Below are 25,330 nucleotides of genomic sequence, written 5' to 3'. Positions count from 1 at the left end.
TGCAACCAAACAGAGAGAGAAACCTAGCCCAAATGCCCAAATAGAAGAAACAAAGGAGAAGGAGATTAATAAGTGGTAACAAGGGGTTGAAGGATAGAGAAGAACTAATAGGGGAAGTGAACAAGAATAAGATGACTTGGTAAATCATTGAAAGGATAATGGGAGAAGTGGAACAAAATGAATTACAGAGGAGTGTGATATCTGGGTTGGAAAAGGAAAAAGATTATGAGAAGGAAGTGAGGATTGAAGGGGAGAGTAGGAGGGAGGAGAGGGATAGTTTAGAAAAGGAAGAGTCCAGCAGAGAGGATTTTGTTGCAGAATTTGTGGGTATACTAGGATGTAAATTGAAGGACCCGAATGACTTAAAATCTTTCTTATAAATGGAGGGGAGTAAGACCAAGAAGAGAAAACCGAGTGAGGTTGAGAGACTAAAAGGGGATGTAGAAGGAGATAAGCAATTAGTGTTAAGGGTGAGAGAATGAAAGGGTTGAAGTAGAGGGGGTGTAGGAAGGGAGCAAAACAAAAGTTGTCATTTGGATTCTTAGCTGGAATGTGAGAGGATTGGGAAGTGCAAGGAAGAGAGCTACAATTAAAGAAGTGATTAGGAAGTTCAATCTAGATGTAGTGCTTATTCAGGAATCCAAAAGAATGGACTTCGATAGCACATGGGAAAGAAGTGTATGGAGGACAAGGGGGTTAGCTGGGTGGCTGCTTCGTCCCGGCGATCCTCAGGAGGGATTGTGACACTGTGGAAGAAGGATGTGATGGTGGGGATTGTAGGAAACTGTGGACCCCAAATTAGTGTACTCGTGTGACAGCCTAAGTTGTACTTTGATTTAATTAAGTCATTGATTAGGATCAACTTTCCTAGTAGGATTAGTTTTAATCTTATTCTATCTTATCTAGAATTAGTTTTTAAATATCTTATCTTGCCATGTAAGCATTAAAGTTCTTTTACAATTAGGAAACTATGTATATAAATTCGAAGGGTGAGGCGGCTGTTTTAACACACAACCACTCTTTCTTTTCTCAAAACCTCTCTATGAGTTCTCCTTCTCCATCTCTCTACTTTTCTTCTCTTCTCCTCTTATCTTCTCCTTTTCTTTTGTTTTCTGTTTGAAACCCAAGGCTGATTGTAGCCTTATACGGCTACTTGGTACAGAGCACTCGATCTAGGAAATCTCATGTGGAATTAATTCAGCCGACCACATGAGAATTAATTAGGGCTGGAAGCTTAGAAAAGTTTTTTCGGCTGATTCTTGGAGGTTACAAGAAGTCTTCAGCAACTGTTTGAGGATTGGAGGATGCTCCTTGTAATCAGGAAGAATCAGAGAAGAATTGGTGATCAAGATTGGAGGTGTCGGTTTTAAGAGGATTCTCTCAGGATCAGTTTGTTTTCCGAATTTTCAGAGGTTGATCAGAATCAAGGTCAGTTTTTTGGAGCAAGACTGAAGGTGACGATCATAATTTACAGAAGACTTTTGTTTAGGGTTTTAAGAGACTTTTGTTTAGGATTAAGGATAGCTTAATCTGAGAGGTACGGCTATATATATACTCTTTTTTTATTTAGGGTTTTAAGAGAAAACCCTAAAATCCAGGACTGTTACTGTGTCCGGATAAGAGTTAGAGTTGACTTTTGTGATTTAACCTTGGTTGATATCAGATTTATGTTCTCATTCTCTGTTCTCTGTATTCAAAGACACAGTACTGCTGAATCTGATTTCTGCTTCTAGATTTAATGTTATTAGTTTCAGACCCAGCAGTCTGATTGTTACAGTAGTTAGAAGGTGTTTTTTGATTAACTCCTAACCAAGAATGGAGTTTAAGAGCCAGGAAGAGGGTGTTTTTGGGACTGGTTCAGGTAACATGACTGAGAACACTTTCCAGATTATGTTAAACCATGATTGCCATTGGGGGTAGAGGAAAACTGAACTATTTGTTGGGGGATATGAAGGAACCAACTAAGGAGGGTCCCACTTATGCTAAGTGGATTCAGGAGAATTATTTGGTGATGACATGGCTGTGCAACTCTATGCAGCCACACATCAGCCGAAACTACTTATGGGAAAAAACAGCCAAGGAAATATGGGATGTTGTGAAAGAAACCTACTATCAGCCCCTTAATGTTGCTAGGGCTTATGAGCTGAAATGTGAGGTTAAAAATCTCAAGCAAGGAGAGAAGCAGGTCTTTGTTTATTTTTCCACCTTGAAATCCCTGTGGCATGACATTGACCACCTTGAAACAATTGAATGGGAGAGTTAGAAGGATGCACAAGCTAACAGAAAGCAGGTTGAAACTAATAGAGTGTTTGAGTTTCTAGCTGGTCTAAATTATGAATATGATATTGTGAGACAGCAGTTGTTGACAAGAGACAGTGTAACTCTATCTCAGGCCTATTCTCTAGTGCACAATGAAGAAACTAGGAGAAAAGTTATGCTACAGCAACAGCCTTTCGAATCAGCCCTGGCAGCAATTAAGTCCAAATCTGGGGGTGATAAAGAAAGGGATATGAAGAAGGAAGCTAAAAAGGACCTAATATGTGAGCATTGCAAAAAATCTAAGCATACTAAAGACACTTGTTGGAAGTTGCATCAACATCTAGTTCTAGCAAAACTCAGAAACAAGAAGGGGAATGCCAATATGGCTGTCAACACTGATAGTGCAGCCTCAATGGCCTCAAGAAGCACTCCTCTAGACACCCTAGCTGCTGTCCGAGCTGCTCTGACACAATTGGAAAGTGAAGTTAGTAACTCAGTCTCATCTCCTTAGCCAACATTAGCTCCTTCAACCTCATCCTTTGCTCAATCAGGTAATCAGGCCTCATCTTATCATGCTTCAGCTCTAGGTAATACAGAACATTCTTGGATAATAGATTCAGGAGCATCTGACCACATGACTGGCTCGCCATCACTTTTCTTTACCTATCATTTATCTTCTGGTAAAGATAAAGTGTCCATTGCTGATGGATCCATTGTTCCTATTCCTGACAAAGGAGACATCAAGTTGTCTGATGCCATTTCCCTATCCTCCGTCTTGCGTGTTCCTAAGCTTAATACTAATTTGCTCTCAGTTAGTAGCATTACAAAAAAACAAAATTGTTCAATAACCTTTTTTTTCCGAATCGATGTGTTTTTCAGGATTTGGAGGCAAGGAAGGTGATTGGGACTGGCCGTGAGACAAATGGAATCTACCTACCTGGAGGAAGTGCTCATCAAGAAGACAGTGAAACCAAGAAATCCTTTGTTTCTCAATCTATTGATCAAGTGATGCTTTGGCATAATAGGCTGGGTTATTTATCCTTTCAGGCTTTGAAGAGTTTGTTTCCTAGTTTATTTGAATCTGTTTAGATGTCTAGTTTGAAGTGTGATAGTTGTGAGCTTGCAAAACATTGCAGGGCAACCTATTCATTAAGTAATAGCATAAGCAGTATTCCTTTTGAAATTGTGCATACTGATGTTTGGGGACCCTATCATACCACAACCATGGGGTGTATAGATGTTTCCTATTATTTGTTGATGATTATACTCAATTTTCTTAGGTTTACCTTATGCATTCTCGAGATGAGGTTCCTGCATTAACCCGAATCTTTCATCAAATGATTTTAACCCAATTTGGGGTTAAAATTAAAATTTTTAGATCCGATAATGCAAAAGAATATTTTGCAGACCCATTAGCCTCCTACATGCTTGATCATGGGATTATCCATCAGAGTACCTGCCCACATACATCACAACAGAATGGGATTGCTAAAAGAAAGAATAGACACATATTGGAGGTAGCCAGAGGCATTATGTTTACCTCAAATGTGCCTATACATTTCTGGGGGGATGTTGTTCTTATAGTGGTTTATCTCATCAATCGGATTCTCTCACGAGTTCTTGACATGAAACCTCCATCTACCCTTTTATACCCTAATAAAGAATTGTTTACCATTCCACTCAAAACCTTTGGGTGCACTTGCTTCGTTCAAATCTTGGCCCTCATCGTTTCAAATTTGACCCTAAGGCCTCCAAATGTATTTTCCTTGGTTATGCCCAAACTCAAAAGGGATATTGTTGTTATGAACCCACTTTTAGAAAAAGACTTGTCTCAATGGATGTCACCTTCTTTGAGGATAAATCCTATTATCCAAGGGTTTCTCCTCAGGGGGAGAATTGTGAGGTTTGGGGCAGCTCATTAGAAGTTCCTTTACCAATCCCATTAAGTGAAGAAGGGTGTAATGGGGAAGGTTGTCAAAGGTGTAGGGATGTGAGAATCTATCACAGACGATGGAGACAGGTTGATTTCGGACATCAGTAGTGCAGGCCAGTCCTAGTCCCCTCTACAGATCCAGATCTCGATACCACAGTAGCCCCAGGTTCCTTCTGCAGAACCTGATCCAGGTACCACAGATACTAAAGATGAGAGACATCCCACCATGGAGCCTTCACCTTCATTAGGTGATCTTGACCTTCCCATAGCAGTTCGTAAGGGCAGGCATCGTTGCACATACATCCACAGCTCACAACATTTCTCAGTTCTTGTCCTATGATCATTTGTCTCCCTCCTATATGTCTTTTCTCGCATCCATTGCTGATATTCCCATTCCCAAAACAATACAGGAAGTATTGGAAGTACCAAAATGGAAAGATGCAATAAAAGTAGAAATGGATGCCCTCATCAGGAACAATACTTGGGAGATAGTTGATCAGTCTAAAGGAAAGAAACAAGTTGGATGTCGATGGATATTCACTGTGAAACATAATGCTGATGGTTCTGTTGAAAGGTATAAGGCCTGGTTAGTTGTAAAAGGATTTACTCAGACATATGGTATTGACTACTTAGAAACTTTTGCACCAGTAGTAAAAATGACCACTATCAGAGTCCTATTATCTCTTGCAACTAGTTACTCTTGGCCATTGTATCAGATGGATGTTAAAAACGCCTTTATCAATGGAGACTTGTAGGAAGAAGTTTACATGCAGTTGCCTCCTAGATTTTATGGTACAGAGACAGGAAAAAAGGTTTTCCGATTGAACAAAGCTTTATATGGACTAAAACAGTCCCCCAAAGCTTGGTTTGATAGATTCAGACGAGCCCTTGATAGGTTCAAATATGTGCAGGCCCAGTTAGACCACACCTTGTTTATTAAGAGAGTGGATTCTTCCATAACTTTGCTTGCTGTGTATGTGGACGATATTGTAGTAACAGGGAGTGATACTAGTGAAATTGAGTCTCTTAAGCAACTTCTTCATCAAGAGTTTGAGGTGAAAGATCTGGGGGAACTACGATACTTCTTGGGCATTGAGGTAGCTGGATTTAAGCATGGGATTTTTGTGTCTCAACGAAAGTATGTCCTTGATCTGCTAGAAGAAACAGGAAAATTGGGAGTTAAGCCTACGGACACATCTATTGAACAGAACCACAGGATTAGTGCAGAGGGTGGAGAGCCTCTTGAAGATAAAGCTATGTTCCAATGATTAGTTGGAAAACTTCTCTATCTTTGCCTCACACGACCTAACATCAGTTATGCAGTCAGTGTAGTAAGTCAGTATATGCACTCTCCCAGAACTACTCACCTCCTTGCAGTTGAGAGGGTATCAGCATATTTGAAGAGCTCCCCAAGCAAAGGCATTTTGTTCAAGAAAAATGACCACGTGAAGATAGAAGTCTACACAGGTGTTGATTGGGATGGGTGTGTTAATGATTGAAGAACTGCTTCTGAATATTGTGCCTTTGTAGGAGATAATCTGGTCTCCTAGAAGAGTAAGAAACAAAGTGTTGTCTCTTGTTCTAGTGCTGAAGCTGAATATAGGTCCATGGCAAATGGTGTGGCTGAGATTCTATGGTTAAGATCATTACTTGAGGAATTGGGTATTGTTTATGAGAAACCCCTAATGTTGTACTGTGATAATCAGGCTGCCATTAATATAGCCCATAATCCAATGCAACATGACAGAACTAAGCATATTGAAGTGGACTGGCATTTTATTAGAGAAAGGGTTACATCTCAAGAAGTATGCCTCCCCTACATCACCTCTGACATGCAGCTTGCAAACCTTCTCACCAAGGCTGTTTCAAGAAAGAAGACCTATGCATGTTATGAATGACAAACATCTACTCCCAACGTGAGGGGGAGTGTAGGAAACTGTGGACCCCAAATTAGTGTACTCGTGTGACAGCCTAAGTTGTACTTTGATTTAATTAAGTCACTGATTAGGATCAGCTTTCCTAGTAGAATTAGTTTTAATCTTATTCTATCTTATCTAGGATTAGTTTTTAATTATCTTATCTTGCCATGTAAGCATTAAAGTTCTTTTATAATTAAGAAACTATGTACATAAATTCAAAGGGTGGGGTGGCTGTTTTAACACACCAACCACTCTCTCTTTTCTCAAAACCTCTCTAAGACTTCTTCTCCATCTCTCTACTTTTCTTCTCTTCTCCTTTTCTTTTGTTTTCTATTTGAAACCCAAGGCTGATTGTAGTCTTATACGACTACTGGAATGGAAGAATTAATAGGTAAATACACAGTATCTCTGAAATTTAAGCAAGTAGATGATGGATTTGAATGGGTGCTAATGAATGTATATGGACCAAATGACTACAGGGAAAGGAAGGAATTAGGGCGGGAATTGAGTGATGTTAGGGGTTTATGGGATGGACCACAGTGTATGGGAGGGGATTTCAATGTGGTTAGATTTACAAAGGAAACTAACAACTCTAATCAGAGTGTAACTACCAGTATGAGGAATTTCAACCTATTTGTGGATGCCTTCGAAATTAAAGAGATCCTTTTATCCCACAAGACTTTCACCTGGTCTAATCTTCAACCGAACCCACTTTGTTTCAAATTGGACAGGTTTCTTTTTTTCCACAAACAGGGAAGTGCATTGGGCTTACTTCTGATCATTGGCCCATTGTATTTGCAAGGAGGAAAAGGGGAGAGATGGACCCACCCCATTCAGATTTGAAAACATGTGGCTACTTCATCTGGGTTCACAAAGGGAGTTAGAGAATGGTGGGAACAATGTCACTGTCACCCTTCAGTGGAATGGGAAGGCACGAGGTTTCACAAAAAGCTCCAATTCTTGATAGCAAAGATCAAAGAGTGGAATATCTTGAGGTTTGGCAGAATTGAGGAAAGAAAGAGAACTTTGATGAATCAGATTGAGGCCCTAAATTTGAAGGAAGGGGAGATTTTTTAGAAGAAGACAAGGTACAATTGGGGAGGCTGAGAAGGCAGCTAGAGGATGTGCGCATAAGGAGGAGACTAGTTGGAGACAGAAATATCGATGTAAATGGTTGGAGGAGGGAGATTGAAATACAAGTTTTTTTCATGCGGTAGCAAATGGGAGGAGGAAGAATTCCATTTCAAGGCTAGAAATTGAGGGCTTAGTCCTCTCTTACTCGGAGGAGATAGCAGGGGCATATATAGAACACTTCAAATCCATCTTTAGGAGACCTTTAGATGAGAGGGTTTGGCTAGAAGGATTGGATTGGCCAAGTATTGGGGTTGAAAATAGAGAGAAGTTGGAAAGGAGGTGTGAAGTAAAGGAAATAAAGGAGGCTATTTCCTACATGGATAGAACAAAAGCTCTGGGCCCAGATGGATTCACAATGGCCTTCTATTAGGATTGTTGGAAAATATTGGAAAAGGATTTAATGCTAGTGTCGATGAGTTTCACAGGAGGGGAGTGATTAATCCTAGGTTGAACTCCACTTTTATTGCTTTGGTCCCAAAGAAGGATGCCTTACACCCAAAAGATTTTAGGCCCATCAGCTTGGTTAATAGTTTGTATAAGATAATTGTAAAGGTGTTATTTCTAAGACTAAAGCTAGTACTGCCTACCATTATTGCACCAAACCCAAGGAGCTTTTGTGAAGGGGAGGCAAATAACCAATCAGATTCTAATTGCAAATGAAAGTGTGGGAATTTCAAGAAGGTTAGAAAGTAGGGGGTGGTCTATAAGTTGGACTTAGAAAAGGCCTATGACTTGGTTGATTGGGCCTTATTGAGGAAAGTGATGGTCAACTTCAGGTTTGGGGGAAGATGGTTTAAACGGGTCATGATATGTGTAAGGAACTACCACTACTCTGTGTTAGTAAATGGGACAGTGGTGGACTTTTTACCAGATTTAAGAGGAATAAGACAAGGAGATCCACTTCCTCCCCCCCCCCCCCCCTTGTTTACCTTGGTGACAGATGTTCTAGGAAGATTAATTCAGAGAGCATACCCGAGGGGTTTGTTAAGAGGGTGGAGATTAGGAAGGGAAGAGGTTCTACTTACTCATTTACAATTTGCAGATGACACAATTCTATTCTGCGAGGGAGGGGACTCAAGTTGGATTAGAAATTTGAAAATGGTGATACGACTCTTTGAATAGATGTCCAATCTGAAGGTGAATTTTGAAAAAGTTTTGTAGTGGGTGTGAAGATGGAGAGGGAGTTTAGGGAACGTGCAAATCTGCTAGGTTGTACTATCCAATGTTTTAAAAACTGACTCGAAGGCCGAACTGTTTTTGCCTCTGGGTCACGGGTCGCCGGTTCGATCAGTCGGGTCGAACGGTTCAGGCCGTGTCACGTAATCACCTATATATATTAAGTATATATGTATTTATATACATATATATGTATATAAATACATGTGTGCGTATATGTATATATATGTGTATAAATATATATTTTAGTAATAAATAACATATAAATATGTTTAGATATGTTATATGTATTATTTTATATTTAATACATGTTTTTAATTCAGTTTTAAATTTTTTTTATTTATAAAAATATTAAAAATTGCTTAAGACCAAAAGAGTTTTTTTTTTTTTTGCGAAAATAGCAGGGCAAGGCGCCTATGGCTCCTTGGGACACATAGATCTCGAAAAGTTAACCAAAACCAAAAAAAATCACCCAAATCGGGCATCAGGTACAAAGTTATGGCCTCTGAAAGTTTTGTATGCATTAAGGGTGCAACCCGCAACCTGGTCACCAGGTCGAATGGGTCAATGGTTGAACCGGTTGGGTCGAATGGTTCTTGACCAAGTTAATGGTTTTTGACCATATGATGGATCTTGACTGAACTAGGCTTGGAATCTTGGCCAAGTGATGGTTTGAACGGTTCAATCGGTCGGGTCAACAGCGGGTTGAAAACATTGGTATTGTCTCAAGTTGACCCTTAATTACTTAGGCTTACCCCTAGGAGATAATCCCAAGAAAGGCATCTTTTGGAATCCAGTCGTGGAAAGGTTTGAGAATTGGGGGTAGGATCGCCCTAATTAGGGCTAACCTAGCCAATTTTCCCATTTATTTTCTTGTATGTGTTCAAGATTTCAACAGAGATGTCCAATATGCTGGAAAATTTTATGAGACTTTTTGTGGGAGCTGAGAGAGGAGACTTGAAAGAAGAAGAAGAACCGTTTACTGTATTACAAGTTCGAAGAGAAGAAAAAGAGAGAGAGAGAAAGAGAGAAGAAGAAGAGTGAAGAGAGGAGAAAAGAAAGAAGTGGTTTGGTGGTTAATGATCTACCACCCCATACACTTCTTTATTTATAGTTTTAGGTTCCTTACAAGAATAGGAAATAAACAAAAATTAGAAACAATAAGGTCAACCGACCCAACTTAAAAGAAATTAGAAACAACTAGGTGTGGATACGAAACCACACACTAGAGCTTGAGTGTGGGTATGGAACCCCACACTCGTGGCTAACCAATTATTTCTTCACTCCCCCTCAAGTTGGGAGTAGATATTTGTCATGCCCAACTTGCGTAGATCTGTCTCCAATTTGCTTTTTGGGACTGCTTTGGTGAAGAGATCAGCTAACTACATTTCTGAGGCAATGTAAGTAAGGCATACTTCTTGAGATGCGACTCGCTCTCGGATAAAATGTCTGTCAACCTCAATATGCTTCATAGTTGTCAAGGCAATGCCTAGGCGACAAGGCGCCTTTTGAGGCTCGCCTCGCCTAATTGCCAAGCAGTTTTGTACTATGCATTGTAAAATATTTTTTTCTTCTTTATTTTTTGACATTATAATTATAAAATAGGCACTATTAAACTAAAATTATCATTTTTTGTGTTTATATACTAATTTGTTTTTATTATTTTCTTATTTCTTAGGATTTAATCAATACAAACATTACAAAATGCTGTATTGAACCCTCAAAGACTTTAAAACCTGAACCAATAAGTACGGAAGAACTTAAAATTTTGTTTAATCAACACATTTTCTACTATTACTACAGTGCTACTACTACTTTTTCTTTTATTCTTTTCCTATAACAAAAATAAGGGTTCAGCCCCTATTTTTTCTGAATTTTCTTTTCCTTCTTTTTTTTTCCTTCTCAGGAATATGTTGATTTTCTATATTTTAACATGAACTCTAGACTTTTCTTATGAAAATTATGAATAATTATTAAGGAAATATGGCTATGGTACCTAGGGAACTACCCTAGGATCTATGTTTTCTATATAAAAAAATCCATCGCCTAGGCAACTAGGCGACAAGGCGCCCCCCTGAAGCCCAGCCTCGCCTTGGCGCCTTGGGTTGTGGGCAATATTAATTGCAGCTTGATTATCACAATACAATATCAGAGGCTTCTCATAATCAACCTCCAACTCATTAAGCAAGGATCTCAACCATAACACTTCTACAACACCATTGGCCATGGATCTGTATTCTGCTTCTGCATTGGAGCGAGCAACAATATTTTGTTTCTTGCTTCTCCAGGAAACAAGATTTCCCCCCAAAAATGCACAATATCCAGAGGCGGACCTCCTATCATCAACACATCCAGCCCAATCCGCATCTGTATACACTTCTATTTTCATATGACCATTATTCTTGAAGAGTATACCTCTCCCTGGATATCTCTTTAACTAGGCAAGGATCCTTTCTACTGCAAGGAGATGGGTGGTCCTAGAAAAATGCATGTATTGATTGACAACACTGGCAGCATAAGAAATATCTAGTCGGATTAGACAGAGATAAAGAAGTTTCGCAACCAGCCTTTGGTACATAGCCCTGTTCTCAAGGAGTTCTCCACTTTCTGCACTTATCTTATGGTTAGGCTCAATGGGAGTATCAGCAGGTTTCACTCCTAACTTGCCAGTTTCTTCCAAACATACTTCCTTTGGGAGATGAAAATTCCATGCTTAGATCGAGCTACCTCAATTCCTAGGAAATAGTGTAACTTTTCTAGGTCTTTCAATTCAAATTCCTTGTGAAAGTGTTGTTTAAGGGTTTCAATTTCACTAGTGTCACTTCCTGTTATCACAATGTCATCTACATAGACTGCAAGTAGAGTCAGGGAATGACCTGTCTTCTTAAAGAAGAGAGTGTGATTTGACTGAGCCTGTATGTATCCGAATTTGTCCAAAGCCAATCTAAACCTATCAAACTAAGCTCTTGGGGATTGTTTCAGCCCATACAAGGCCTTCTTCAAAAGGCAAACTTTCTTTCCTGCTTCTATACTATAAAAACCAGGGGGTAATTCCATGTATACTTCCTCTTGCAAGTCTCCGTTGAGGAAGGTATTCTTAATATCCAGCTGAAATTAGTGGCCATGAGAAGTTTGCAGCAATGGATAGAAGAACTCTGATAATGTTCATTTTTGTAACAAGTGCAAAGGTTTCTGTATAGTCTATGCCATAAGTTTGTGTGAATCCCTTTGCAACCAATCTGGCCTTATACCTCTCTATAGTATCATCAGCATTATATTTCATAGTAAACACCCATCTGCATCCAATAGGTTTCTTCCCTTCAGGCCGGTTAACTAGTTCCCATGTGTTGTTCTTGACAAGAGCATCCATCTCTACTTGCATTGCTTCTTTCCATTCAAGTATCAAAAGAGCTTCTTGCACTTTTTTGGGTATAGATATAGCAGAAATAGATGCCAAGTAAGATCTGTAGGACTCTGAGAGACAATTATAGGAAAGGAACTTGGAGATGCAATGGGCAGTGGATGAGGTGCAACGGTGCTTCCCTGTAGATCAAGGTCATTTGTCGGTGAAGGTTGAACATCTGTAACAGTGGGATTACATCTCCCCAGAAGCGTATGGGAACATTGGAGTTGAGAATGATGCTTTTGGATACCTCTAAAATATGCCTATTTTTTCTCTTAGCAACCCCGTTTTGCTGAGGTGTGTGAGGATAGGTGCTCTAATGAATAATCCCATGATCAAGGAGATAGGATGCCAAGGGTTTTGCAAAGTACTCCTTGGTATTATCAGATCTAAGAATCTTGATCTTGGTTTCAAATTGAGTTAGGATCATTTGATGGAAAACTTGGGTCAAAGAGGGAACATCATCTCGATAGTGCATAAGATATACCCATGAAAAACGAGCATAGTCATCAACAAATAATAAGAAATATCTATACCCCCCCATGGTGGGAGTATGGCAGGGCCCTCAAACTTCGGTATGCACAATCTCAAAAGGAAGGTTGCTTCTTTTATTACTTAAAGGATAAGATGATCTACTATGTTTTGCAAGTTCACAACTTTCACATTTTAACCCAGACACTTTTACTGACTCAAACAAGTTTGGAAAAAGACTCTTTAAATACCCAAAAGATAAATGACCTAAGCGGTTGTGCCAAAGCATAATCTTACTAAAAGACTAAGAAACAAACAATTTCCCTGCTTCACTCTACTCCCCCTGTGAATGTTCCAATAGGTAGATTCCGTTCATCTCACGGCCAATCCCAATCACCTTCTTCGTTTCCAGCTTTTGAAAAATACACCGATCAGGGAAAAAAGTTACCGAACAGTTTTGATTTTTACTAATTCTACTAACTGAAAGTAAGTTAGCATTAAGCTTGGGAACATGAAAAGCTAAGGATAAGGTGATGGTATATGATAATCTGATGTCTCCCTTGCCAGGAATTGGTATAAGAGAGCCATCAACAATAGAAACTTTGTCTCTCCCAATGGATAAACAATAGCTACTAAATAGAGTAGATATGTTAGTCATATGATCTGAAGCACCTAAATCTATTTCCTAGGAAGGTAGAGTATTATTTGGGACAGAAGCATGGAAAGTAGTAGCTCTTGTACCTGTATGAGCAAGGGCTGAAGTAGGGTGTTGAGCTGATGTAGGCTGAGCTGAATTAATAAATTAATTTTCTAGTTGAGTTAGAGCAGCTCGGACTGCAGCTAGGGTATTGAGAGGAGTGCCTCTTGTGCCTGATGAAGTTCTACTATCAGTGTTGACAACCATATTAGCATTCCCTTTCTTATTTCTAAGCTTTGTTGGAACTAGATGAGGCTGCAACTTCCAATAGGTGTCCTTAGTATGTTTAGGTTTCTTGCAGTGTTCACATACTAAGTCCTTTGTTTTGACTGCTGCTACAGTAGTCCGAAGAAGAAGAAGAGAAGAAGAAGGGTCTGTCGAAAATCTGATGGTTAACCCATCCAGTCGACCCCCTTAATCTATATTAGATTCTAATAATGTTTACAAAGGCAGAAATGCCCTTACTTAAGTGTGGGGCAGAGTAACTCTAATAACACTCCCACATAAGCAAGTTACATAATAAACAGAAGAAGACTAAACTACCCCTATTCGGCACATCTTAAGACTCCCCCTCAAGCTGGAGAATATATGTCATATAATCCCAGCTTGTTACATAGATAGTTCACTTTCCCTGAGCTTAGAGCTTTTGTAAACAAATCTGCCCATTGGTCATTGGAGCCCACCTGTTATGTATTTATCTCTCCGGCAAGAACCTTCTCTCTCACAAAGTGGCAATCAACCTCTATGTGCTTTGTTCTCTCATGAAAGACAGGATTGGATGAGATATGGAGTGCAGCTTGGTTGTCACAGTACAATTTCATAGGTTTATCCACGTGAAACCCAATTTCTTGTAGGAGATTCCTCAGCCACACTAATTCACAGCTAGTGTGAGCCATGGCCCTATATTCGGCTTCAGCACTGCTTCTGGCTACAACCGTCTGCTTTTTACTCTTCCATGTCACAAGATTTCCTCCCATAAATGTGCAATAGCCTGTAGTAGATCTTCTATCACTCACTGAGTCTGCCCAGTCTGCATCTGTATACCCAACTATTTCAAGTTTTCCTCTTGGTTTATACAATAGCCCACGGCCTGCAGCTCCTTTCAGATACCTCACAATTCTAAGGACTGCATCCCAGTGAGGTATACGAGGGTTCTGCATGAATTGGCTCACCACACTAACTGCAAAGGAGATGTCAGGTCTCGTGATAGTCAGATAGTTCAGCTTTCCCACTAGTCGTCTATACCTTCTAGGATCTTCAAATACTTCGCTTGTATCGCTGCTCAACTTAACATTTGGTTCCATAGGGGTCTCAGCCGGTTTTGCACCTAACAGTCATGTTTCTTCCAATAGATCAAGGACATATTTCCTTTGGCACAGATTCACACCTTGTTTTGACCTGGCAACCTCTATTCTCAAGAAATACTTTAATGTTCCAAGGTCCTTTGTTTGAAAATGATTTTGCAGAAATACCTTTAGTTTGCCAATCCCCAATTTATCACTACCAGTGATGACAATATCATCCACATAGACCACTAATAAAATCTTCCCAGCTTCTGAGTCATAGTTGAACACTGAGTGATCAACCTGGCATTGCTTCATTCCAAAACTCTTCACCACTTCGCTGAACTTCCCAAACCAAGCACGTGAAGATTGCTTCAACCCATAAATTGCTTTCTTCAGCTTGCACACCTTACCACCCTCCCCCTGAGCAACAAACCCAGGCGGTTGCTCCATATATACCTCCTCCACTAGATCACCATGGAGGAAGGCATTCTTTATGTCAAGTTGAAAGAGAGGCCAATCATACATAACTGCCAAGGAAATTAGGACGCGAACGGAACCAATTTTAGCCACCGGAGAGAATGTCTCCATGTAGTCCACACCATACAACTGTGAGTAACCTTTAGCAACAAGTCTGGCCTTCAGATGCTCCACACTACCATCTGGCAAGTATTTCACAGTATACACCCATTTACAGCCCACAGCATGCTTCCTAGGTGGGAGAGTAGTAAGTTCCCACGTTTGAGTATGTTGAAGAGCAGAAAGTTCCTCCTCCATTGCCCGCCACCATCCAGGTGAACTAAGAACTTCTTGAACATGGTTAGGTATGGAAATAGAAAAAAAAGTGAAACAAACTGGCGATGTGAGGTAGAAAGACGAGATAATGAAACAAAATTGGAAATGGGATGGAGTGTAGAACTACGTTTACCTTTCCGTAAGGCAATGGGTAGGTCAAGATCTGAAGGTTCAGCAATAGGAGCCATGAGAGGATCCGTAGATGAGGTAGAAGCAGGAGGAGGGGCCGGTGTCGTTCGACGTGTATACACTTGTCGGATCGGTGGTCGTTCAGTGGTGACCTGCACTGGATAAGGGGATAAGTCTACTCCAACAACAGCCTCTAGAATTGAATCACTGACAGGAAGAGGAAGAGGAGGTAAGGGTGAGGACAAGGGTGCTTCATGACTGGAGAAGAAGGGAACAGACTCAAAAAAGGTGACATAAGGGCAGACATAGCACTTTCGGGCAATGGGATTATAACACCTGTACCCTTTTTTGAGTCCGAGAGTAGCCAAGGAAGACACATTTAATTGAGCGTGCATCTAGCTTCTCTATTTCAGGGCTCAGATTATGAACAAAGCACACACAACCAAAGACACGAGGAGTTAATGGAAACGGAGATAAAGTGGGAAACAAGATGGAGAAGGGGGACCGACCATGAAGAATAAAAGAAGGCATCTGATCAATAAAGGAGACAAAATACTTGTACCCATTATAAGACTCTATTTTGATTGGACCCCAAACATCTGAATGAACCAAAGAAAAGGGACTCAACATACGACTCTCAACTCTTGGACTGAAGAACACACGACGATGTTTACCAAACTGACATGACTCACCTTGTAAAACTGACAACTGACTCAATGATGGAACCAACATCTTGAGAACCTTGAGAGATGGATGTCCCAGTCGGCAATGCCATTGTAGAGGAGTAAGGGAAGTCTGAAGTGCAATTGAAGATCCACCGTCGTCAAGGTAATACAATCCACCAGCTTCATGCCCCCCACCAATCTTCTTCCCCGTCTTGAAGTCCTAAAAAACACAAGTGGAAGGAAAGAAGGTAACAGAGCAGTTAAGAGCTTTGGTTATTTTACCAACAGACATAAGATTGAATGGAAACTTAGGTACATATAAAACAGATGATAAGGGGACAGAAGCTAAGTCAACATTACCAACACCACAGATGGGAGATGAGGACCCATTGGCAAGTGTAACAGTTTGTGATGTGGAGGTTTCAGAAAGAGAAGAGAACACACCTAGAGTCTCGGTCATATGATCTGAGGCTCCAGAGTCAATAACAGTTTGTGACATGCAAGCAATACCTGATTGGGCATATGTGGTAGTGGTATGCTGTGAAATAGTTTGAAGGAACCGTTCATACTCATCATGCGGAACACTCACCATCTCCCTCCCAGAAGTAGATGTAGATGTGGGAGGTGTTCGGTCTGCCAGTTTACTGTCACTAATAGCAACCTCGCCTACTACAACATGATTAGCTATTTAGAGGGAGGGCCATGTAGGTCATAACAGAAATTCATTGTGTGACCATCCCTACCACAATGAGTACACTTCCTTGTAGAGTTATTTTTTCCTCTGCCACGGCCTCCCTCTGAATCACGGCCACCCCGACTAATCATGGAATTGCCACGGCCCCCTCTGGAATGACCTCCCCCTCTTGTACTTTGTCTACCACCTCTAGCTGTCACAAGTGCTGATCTATCATACTGTGTGGGGTTCTCTGTCTGGCCCAAAGAAATTCTACGAAGTCTTGAGAATACTTCCTCAAGTGTAGGAAGAGTAGAGCCCCCCAATATTTGAGCTCTAACTGGTTCATATTCTGATTTCAGCCCCACTAAAAATCTTGTAACATCTAGCTACTCCCTTTGTTGTTGCTGAACTTGAATATCTGGAGTAAGGGGATGATAGACATTGGGTTCATTCCTTATATTCTTCATGCAGGCATAGTACTCTTCTACTGTTTTGGTTCCTTGTTGTAGATCAAAGTACTCCTGATATAGCTGATATACTCTTGTTGTGTTATCTTGTCTAGAATATAGCTTCTTAGCATGCTCCCTTATATCCTTAGCCGTATCAAGGAACATGAAGTGGGCACTGATTTTGGGTTCCATACTCTTCCACAGCCAAGTCATGATTTGAGCATCTTCTTGTTCCCAATCATCAAACCCTGGAGAGTCAACCGGTGGCTTCTCATCTCTTACATGCTTTACTTCTTTGCCTTGAGAAAAACTTCCACTGATTTAGCCCATGGAACATAGTTCTCCCCATTTAGCTTAATCGAGGTCATTTGTACCTCTAGGTAGTCGGAGGAAATTACTACACTAGGTTTCTGATCATTGTAGACATCTCCTATTGCTGCCGTTGTACTCTTTCATAGTTGTCTCTAACTTTACTTCTCAGCTACAAGCTGATTGATGTTGTTCATAGTTTGATATTTCAACACCTATTGCAGCCTCTAAACACCACAGTGGAAGCACACACTTGTTCTTATTCACACTACTGCTGACTTCACACACTTACGTCCAACATAAGCATCAGTTTACCATTCACTAATCACAAGTAGAGGCCCTCTTACAACCACTCAAGCACCACAACACAGCCAAATCTGCTGCACCCAGTTCAGACTTGTTTAATACACTTAAGAGGGCATTACACAACCACAAGGAGTTCGACAAGGTCACTGCATTCTACCTTACACCACTCGGCCACTTACAGCAACCCTAACACCATTCAACAACTTACAGTAGCCCTACACCATTCGGCTACTGCACACACAGCCCTTCCTAGGGCAACAATGAACCTAGTTCTCTAGGTTCTACTCAATACTAACAACTTCTTGTAGGGTTTCTACCCAGAAATATAAGTAACATTAGAAGAAGAGAGAACCGACCTTCCTTTGAGAATATCAATCAACCATTCACTGTTGAAGTCACTTTCCTTATTGAAGAAGGTTATGCACAGTAGAGAGACAAGCTGTAATGTTTCTGACCTAGGGCGAACCAGTTCTCTCCATCGACTGACCAGAAACGAAGGTGAAGAATCACGAACAATGTTGAGGTACTTCACCAACTGACTTAGGTCAGGAGCATGGCTCTGATACCATGTTTCGACTGCTGCTATAGTAGTCCGAATAGGAAGAAGAAGAAGAAGAAGAAAGAAGAAGAAGAAGAAGAAGAGAAGAAGGGTCTATCGAAAATCTGATGGTTAACCCATCCAATCGACCCCTTAATCTATTTTAGATTCTAATAGTGTTTACAAAGACAGAAATGCCCTTACTTAAGTGTGGGGCAGAGTAACTCTAATAACACTGCCACATAAGCAAGTTACTTAATAAACAGAAGAAGACTAAACTACCCTATTCGGCACATCTTAACATCCTTCTTAGCTTCCTTCCTCTCCGTATCCCCCCCAGATTTAGGTCTAACTGCTGCAAAGGCTGATTCAGAGGGTTGTTGCTGCAACATAACCTTTCCCCTAGTTTCTTCACTATGCACTAGGGAATAGACTTGTGATAATGTCACGCTATCTCTTGTCAATAACTGTTGTCTCACATTGTCATATTCAGAATTTAGACCAATTAGGAACTCAAAAACTTTGTTAGTTTCAACCTGCTTTCTATATGTTTGTGCATCTTTCCAACTCTCCCACTCAATTGTTTCAAAATGGTCAATTTCATGCCACAGGGATTTTAAAGTTGAAAAGTAAACAGAGACATGCTTCTCTCCTTGCCTTAGATTTTTAACCTCACATTTTAGCTCATAACCCCTAGCAACATTAAGGGGCTAAGAGTAGGTTTCCTTCATAATATCCCATATTTCCTTGGCTGTTTTGGCCCACAAGTAGTTTCAGTTGATGTGTGGCTGCATAGAGTTGCACAGCCATGTCATCGCCAAAAAATTCTCTTGGACCCACCTAGCATAAGTAGGGTCCTCCTTGGAGGGTTCATTCACATCCCCTAGCAAGAAGTTCAATTTTCCTCTACCCCCAACAGCCATCATGGCTGATTGGGCCCATTCCAAGTAGTTTGATCCATCAAACTTAACAGTTGTAACCTGAAAGGTGTTTTCAATCATGTTACCTAAACCACCAGTCCCAGAAGCACCTTCCCCTTGGTTCTTGTACTCCATTCTAAGTTAAGAAGAGGCTTTAAACTACTGTGACAAGAAAAACTGTATTTCAAGGTTGATAACAGCCAACCTAGGACAGTGATTTTGTAGTTAGATAACGGCCAACTACTGTCTTGGGATTGATATCAGTCTTGAGATTTTCTATCCGTACTTCTCTGAATGAATAACAAAGTCCTTTTGAGTATCAATCTCAAGAAAATGTACTTACTTTATGAAGAAAAATGCCCAGAAAACTGATTGCTACCTTCAGTCTTCAAACTTGATCAATCGACTACTATCAGCACCTTGAATCTTGATCAAAGAACCAAGAAAAAGTTGATCGGCACCTCCAATCTTGATCAAGAATCAATCTTGATCACTCAATTCCTGCTTGATTCTTCCTAATTACAAGAAGCTCTCTCCAATCTTAGGACAGCTGCTAAAGCCATCTTGCAACCTCCAAGAATCAGCTGAAGTAAGGATCCTTCTAAACTTTCAGCCCTAAACAATTCTCATGTGGTTGGCTGAATTAAACCCACATGAGAAACCCTAGCTCTGATACCAACTTGAAAGAAGAAGAAGAAGAATCGTTTATTGTATTACAGGTTCGAAGAGAAGAAAGAGAGAGAGAGAGAGAGTGAGTTAAGAGAGGAGAAAAGAAAGATGGGGTTCGGTGGTTAGTGATCTGCTGCCCCATGCACTTCTTTATTTATAGCTTTAGGTTCCTTACAAGAATAGGAAATAAACAAATATTAGAAACAATAAGGCCAGCCGGCCCAACTTAAAAGAATATAGAAACTTCTAATAAAAGGAATTAGAAACTACTAATAAAAGAAATTAGAAACAACTAGGTGTGGGTATGAAACCACACACACTAGAGCTTGAGTGTGGGTATGGAACCCCATATTCGTGGCTAACCAACTATTTCTTCAAGGAGAAGGTGGTGACTAGAGGCAAGAAGTCAGGAGATCTTGGGATAGGGAATATTAGGATAAGGAATATGGCCTTGTTGGGAAAGTGGTTATGGATGTTCCCTCTAGAGAAGGAGAAGTTATGGGCTAGGCATAGTTGTAAAGTTGACACCTAGGCGGGCGCCTAGGTGGCGCCCTTTGAGTCTCGCCTCGCCTAATCACCAAGCAGTTTTCTACTTCCTACTATAAAGTATTTTTTTATTCATTCTTTTTTGAGATTATGATTATAAAATAGACATTATTAAACTAAAATAATAATTTTGTGTGTTTATATACTAATTTCTTTTTATTATTTTCTTATTTATTAGGGTTTAATCAACAAAAACATAAGACTTAAAAACCTGAACCAATAAGTAAGGAAGAACTTAAAATTTTATCTAATCAGCACATTTTCCTCTTCCATATATTCTTCTTCTTCTTCTTCTTCTTCTTCTTCTTCTTCTTCTTCTACCGATATATTTTATTTTCTTCTTTTCCTATAACAAAAATGAGGGTTCAGCCCCTATATTTTTTGAATTTTATTTTCCTTCTTCCTTCCTTTTCTTCTCATGAATATATTGATTTTTCTATACTTTAATATGAAATTTATACTTTTCTTATGAAAATCATGAAGAATTATTAAAGAATATGGTTATGGTACCTAAGGAACTACCCTAGGATCTATGTTTTAACATTAAAAAAAAAAAAAAAAAAAAAACTCCATCGCCTAGGCGACTAGGCGACAAGGCGCTCCCCAGTCGCCTAGCCTCACCTTGGCGCCTTGAAAACTATGGGGCTAGGATAGTGGCTAGCATTCATGGGCTCGAGGACAATGGCTGGGATCTTGGAATTCTGGCAACAAGCGCTTCGCTGTGGAAAGCCGTTCATGACCTGCTTCCAGTTTTCTTCCCTCTGATCAGGTAATGATTTAAATTCAGGCAAGCTTATAAAGTTTTGGGAACAAAATTGGGTGGGGAATATCCCTTTAAAGGACCAATTCTCCTCTTTGTATGCCCTTTCTGATCTAAAAAATGAGCCCATTTCCTTCTTCATTGTCCCCTCTACCTCCAGTTCTAGGCTCAGGTGGAATTCAGGCTTGAGAAGGGCACTAAGGGATACAGATATGGACAGCACCATAACCTTTTTGGGTGTCCTTGAAAATGTTTTCTTGGACCCTGCAAAGGAGGATGCCAGAATTTGCATTCCTTCTTCTTCAAGCTATTTCTCTTGTGCCTCCTTTTTCCGAAGCTTAACTCATCTTTCTGGTTCCATTGACTCTTCCTTCCTTGTGAAAGAGGTCTGGTGTAAGCCAATTCCCACAAGGGTTGGGAGTTTTTGTTGGGAAGCCTTCCTGGAAAGATTCAATACTGTTGGTTTGCTTCAAAGGAAGAGGCCCGAGACTTGCTTATCCCCACAGTAGTGCATTCTCTACAAAGCTGATGGGGAGACTAGTTATCACCTTTTAGTTGCTTGCCATTTTGCCAAAACAATTTGGGAGTGGGTATTCTCTCTTTTTGGGTGTAGGTGGAACCCCCCTATGACTGTGCAAACTTTATTTTCTTCCTCCTTTTTCAGGTGGCATTTGAAAAGAGGAAGGATCATTTGGAGGTGCCTAAGGGTTTCTGTTTGTTGGACATTGTGGAAAGAAAGGAATTCAAGGATTTCCTCAGATGGGGAGAGGAGTATTGAAACCGTAATAGAACTGATTCATTTAAGGGCAGCACAATGGTTAAAGACTTCAGATTTATTTACTGAATTTACTTTGGATGACTTGCTGAGAAAGTTGAAGGTCTAAGGAGATTATTAGAGCTGCTCAGATCAGAACTGGGACTAGTCCTTCTTGGACCCCTCCCCCTAATGGATTTAAAAAATTCAACTTTGATGGCAGCAGTAGAGGGAACCCAGTACAATCTGGTATTGGGGGAGTTTTCAGGGATGAGAAAGGGGTTATTTCAGCTCTGTTTTCAGGCTCTATAGGGGTAGGTGACTCCCTCAGGGCTGAGATCCTTGCGGTTCTGGGAGGAATCCGAAGGGCAAAGGAGTTGAATATAAGGAAACTTGTGATTGAAGATGACTCGAGGTGGTAGTAGGATGGCTAAAAGAGGATAAGGTGGGGTTGTGGAACTTTAGCAATGAAAAGAAAATTACAAATGACTGCCAAAGGATATGGAAGTGAAGTAAAGTTGGGTAGAGTTGGGTGAAGAGACCTGCTAACTCTTTTTCTGATAGGTTAGATGAGCAAGGGCTGGCTTGGGATTCTTTATTTTGGGCTATGTTGTATTTTTTCTTTATTGCTTTTATGGGGGATCTTGCCCAACCCAGGGAGTTAAGAAAGTTTATCTCCCCTTGTAATTATTTTTGTTTCATTTTAATGAAAAGTTGTTATTGATAAAAAAAAGGACTCATTATAGACTTAGACTACTTAAAAGGTTAATTTTGCAAAGGAATGTTGTATGCAAAACTACAGGACTGGAGGCTGATACACATACAGATTGGGCAGGGTCTCTGAATTGTAGAAACTAAAATTCAGGTTACTATGCTCTTATTGGAAGTATTGGGTCATGAAGAAGTAAATAACAATCTTTTATTGTTAGATCTAGTGCTGTGGCAGAATAAGAGCAATGGCACATTGTGTGTCTAAGTTGCCTTGGTTGAAAATTATTTTTGTTGACTTCGATATCAATGTTGAAGTTCCTATGAAACTGTATCTATATAACCAAACAACAATCAAATTTCTCATAATCTGATTCAACATGATTGGAAATAACACATTGAGTTGGATTAGGGATTGTGAGGATGTAGTGTTGGGAAAAGGGTGCTTGGCTCCTTGAATTTTAAGGAGACTCATTCTGGTGATATACATTCTGTCCATACATTTAACAACTTTTGAGGTTTTTTTTTTTTTTTTGCTGTTTTAAGATATCACTCCTTACAGTCCTTTTGTACAGCCTCTCACTGTATACAAGGAGACACCCAATTTTTTGGTGGTGAAATTTGTACTTTACCTTTTCTCAAAAAAAATCTGGACTAAATGGTATGCTTGGCAATCTGGACATGATTAACATCTTTACTCAGAACTTGAGGTGGGTCACTGAGGTTTACATGTTTAACTTGAAAAGGTTGTTATTGTAACTCATGTCAATTATTGGGTAGGTGGCACCGGCAGCTAATACTTTTAGGCCCTTACTCTCAAGAGTCCTCTTCAACAAGGAGGTGGGCTCAAGTCTTTTATCCTGAGGTGTTAGATGGCTTCAAATACTTGAACTTTTTTATCCTGTTCAGAGAATTCTTAATTTGGCTAGTGAGAAGCATGTCAAGGATTTGAGGTTGTTCACATGCAAAGATTTGGCAATATAATCTCCTTTGTGGTATGTTAATAGATATACAATGTGAAAATTTTGCCTAGTCAACAGTTCTACATTTTCAATCATTTATCAAAAAAAAAAAGAATGAATATTGCAACATTCAACAAATTGAGGATAATAACACTGTGTTTATGGATAATTCTACTGCAAAATTAAAAAAAAAATGCATTGTAGGATGGAGCTTTCTTTTTATCTTTGCCTTTTAGATTTGCATCCATTTTGCTTTAATGCCATTCAAAAATTATGTGCCCAACAATTTCTTACAATGCTTAGTGCCATGAATGTATCCCCAATCTCCTACCCCCAAGTGACTATGCAATTCAGTTGTCATTTGGGACCAATCTCAAAAATTTAGTGTTTATGCCAAAATACGAGGAACCTCTGTTATATCTGGTATTTGATTTTTTGTTCATGCTTTATATTGTTTCTATAGACATGATGTTGGTGGAAATGTTGTAAAAATTATAGACATGGTGGAGACATTGTAAAATAATGCAAAATATAGAATAATATTTTATGAAATGATAAAAGAAGAATAGGCACACCTTTTTAAAGCATTTCCTTGTTCCAAATCACTAAACAAAGTTAAGAAATTGAGGTTATAGACAAAAGAATGTGTTCAGAAGTTTCCCTGTGAGCTTCATGATAGAAAGAGTTTAAGCAAAATTAAACTCAGAGTAAATGTAAATGGTTGTAATAGATCAATCAAATAATCTATTATGCAAAGAAAACTAAATTTAACTTCATGCTTGAAATAAATATTGATTTAGCTCAAAGTGGTAGTCATGTAAGTTAGGTGGGACATTTTAAAACAACTTATGTTATAATACTATCTCTTGTACTCCACATATGCTGGTAGTGTTCGTTGGGGAATATGTCAATTCCAGTGAAATTTCGTGTTGCTACCCATGGGAATAGAAATATGTCGTGGAAATATTAGGGAAGTTGGGAACATTTTAGACCATGATTTCTATTAACAGAAGGCATTGTCTGTTCTTCCAAAATTCCATGTAAACTCTACCAAGTTGTAAATTATAGTAACTAGTAAGGCCTGAGTGTATTGATATGTTTTCTGATGCTGTTTGGAGTTCTATATGCCAGACTAAAGAGACCACTTAAGTACTAGATATGAACATATATAGGTTGTTATTATTGGTCACTAGATCCCTTTTTTTTTTTGAGGCAGTGCATGGAATATATTTTATCTTATCCTTCTTCTGAGCTACTGATGCTTTCTCATGACATTTTCAGCTGTGATAAACAAAAGGGTTCTTTGAGAAAAAGTCTTCTGTCGGAACTGGCACTGCGTTTCCCATTTGTTTTTTCTCTTTTGGGAGTAAACCATCCAGAATCCAGCAGTGAACTTCCATCTGATTTGCTTGAAAATCCTCTAAGTGGAAATATGCCAAATTTAAATTCACTAGATAGTAAAGATGAAGATATGGGTGTGTCCTCTGAAGAATTGGCAGAACTATCTAACAATTGTGATGGAATCTCTAACATGAGGTTTGTTTAACTTGTGTTTGCTGCTTTTCTTCAACTTAAAGAATATCTTCTTAGTGAAAATTGTACAGATTACACTTGCATAGATATTACATTATAATTTGAGAGAGCCTAATGGTGATGACAACAGAACAGATGTTGAGATTTTAAAGGAAAGCACTGAGGTGGCTTCTGACATGCATGATCAAGTTGCTGAAGGTATATAATGTGAGGGAATGCCCTTTTAACATCATGTACTCTCAAGTCACTAAATAGTATTTTATATTAGTTAAGTTATATAACTATTATTCTCATTTGATGCAATGCATAGTCTTAGGAACAACCTTTTTTGTTCGT

The 25,330-nt window shown here is 39.5% G+C and overlaps 1 protein-coding gene across 1 annotated transcript in view; it reads left to right on the top strand.

Moving 5' to 3' along the window:
• The window catches only part of ARC3 (GTP binding protein), a 99,516-nt gene that overhangs the window by 69,137 nt on the left and 5,049 nt on the right, over window positions 1-25,330 (top strand). The window contains exons 10-11 of the mRNA XM_088941294.1: window positions 24,743-24,997; window positions 25,125-25,192. Of these exons, the coding sequence (XP_088797420.1) occupies window positions 24,743-24,997; window positions 25,125-25,192 (323 nt within the window). The remainder of the gene's footprint in view (window positions 1-24,742; window positions 24,998-25,124; window positions 25,193-25,330) is intronic.

This window comes from Nelumbo lutea, chromosome 4 (genome assembly GCF_056320005.1).
Source record: "Nelumbo lutea isolate HS-2025 chromosome 4, American lotus-T2T, whole genome shotgun sequence".
NCBI lineage: Eukaryota > Viridiplantae > Streptophyta > Magnoliopsida > Proteales > Nelumbonaceae > Nelumbo > Nelumbo lutea.
Note: the sequence above shows the minus strand (reverse complement) of the source record. Positions and strands in the feature narration are given on the sequence as shown.